Raw genomic sequence first — 1071 nt, 5'->3', positions numbered from 1 at the left:
ACAGGCCCTCCTCGGCACGGCCCTCGGACTGCCGCCGCGCTTCTTCCGCCGCCTGCTGCAGTCCAACGGCGCGACCAGCGTCCTGGACTTTGAGCCGCCCCAGAGCCAGGGGGCGCCGGTCAGGGTGACGGTGGACCGGCTGAACCAGGTGATTGGCGCCTGGTGCTTGGCGCTTTGCCGGTCGTGTGGCGCGTGGATGAGACTTTGGGTATGAGTGAGAGCGGGAGAGGTGTGCATCTTGTGCGTCCAGCGCAGGGCAGCCTAGGCGGTCGATGCGCAGCCGAACCAGGTGCGCGGCGCCTCTTGCCCCCCTGCGAAACCCGTGAATGGGAGCCACATCGGATTCATCAGGCGCGAGCGCCCTCGAGCGCCGCCCATGTCGCCACCCGCGCCCACCCCCATCCCCTCCGCCAACACGCCCTCCGCGCGACCGCCCCGAAACCCCCAAACCTCCCAAAGAGCCCCGGCCCGCCGTTCAAGGCGGACGGCGCCGGGCGGATCGCCACGTCGCGCGTCGTGATCGTGCGGCACGCGGCGACCGAGGGGTCCGCGGACGGCGTCCTGTTGGGCAGCAGCGACGAGGCGCTGTCGCCGCTGGGGGTGGTGCAGGCGGGCAAGGTCGCGGAGTTCATGATGGACCTGCAGGTGGGGTCCCGGGGTCGAGTCCCGGCTGCGGCGGGCTTTTTTTGGGCAGACGTGGCGCTTGGTTTGGGGGAGAGGGTGGCACGGGGTGGTTGCGGCGGCGTGGCGTGGGGAGGGGGGAAGCCGGGGGTTAGCCGGGGAGCGTGCTGTGTCCTGTGTGTGATAGGGTTTTGGGGGGGGGAGGGGGCAGAATCGTGGATACATCGGCAAAGTCTGCATGTTTGGTGATGTTTTGTTTTTCTACAAAAAGTATTGCGAGTCCACACAGTTTGGACATCCACACAGTTCGGACGTTGTTGGGATGTCCTGGTGGGGTTCGCTGGTGGCAAGGGGAGGCGGAGGATTCGCAGGATTTCATTGATATTCCACCCGCGGCGTCGTGTCTGGGGGTCTAGGCGTGCAGACGGCTGCTGCTGGGGCGGGGCGGGG

At 67.7% G+C, this 1071-nt stretch overlaps 1 protein-coding gene across 1 annotated transcript in view; it reads left to right on the top strand.

Annotated features, from left to right (window-relative positions):
* MNEG_15137 (hypothetical protein) overlaps positions 1-1037 on the top strand; it is a gene marked incomplete at both ends in the record, with an annotated part of 3587 nt that extends 2550 nt beyond the window's left edge. The window contains 3 exons of the mRNA XM_014036392.1: positions 62-148; positions 460-645; positions 993-1037. Of these exons, the coding sequence (XP_013891846.1) occupies positions 62-148; positions 460-645; positions 993-1037 (318 nt within the window). The remainder of the gene's footprint in view (positions 1-61; positions 149-459; positions 646-992) is intronic.
* Positions 1038-1071: the final 34 nt, after the last annotated feature.

Source organism: Monoraphidium neglectum, assembly GCF_000611645.1.
Source record: "Monoraphidium neglectum strain SAG 48.87 unplaced genomic scaffold scaffold05065, whole genome shotgun sequence".
Lineage (NCBI taxonomy): Eukaryota > Viridiplantae > Chlorophyta > Chlorophyceae > Sphaeropleales > Selenastraceae > Monoraphidium > Monoraphidium neglectum.
The sequence above is the reverse complement of the archived record's forward strand: the minus strand, read 5'-3'. Positions and strand labels throughout refer to the sequence as shown.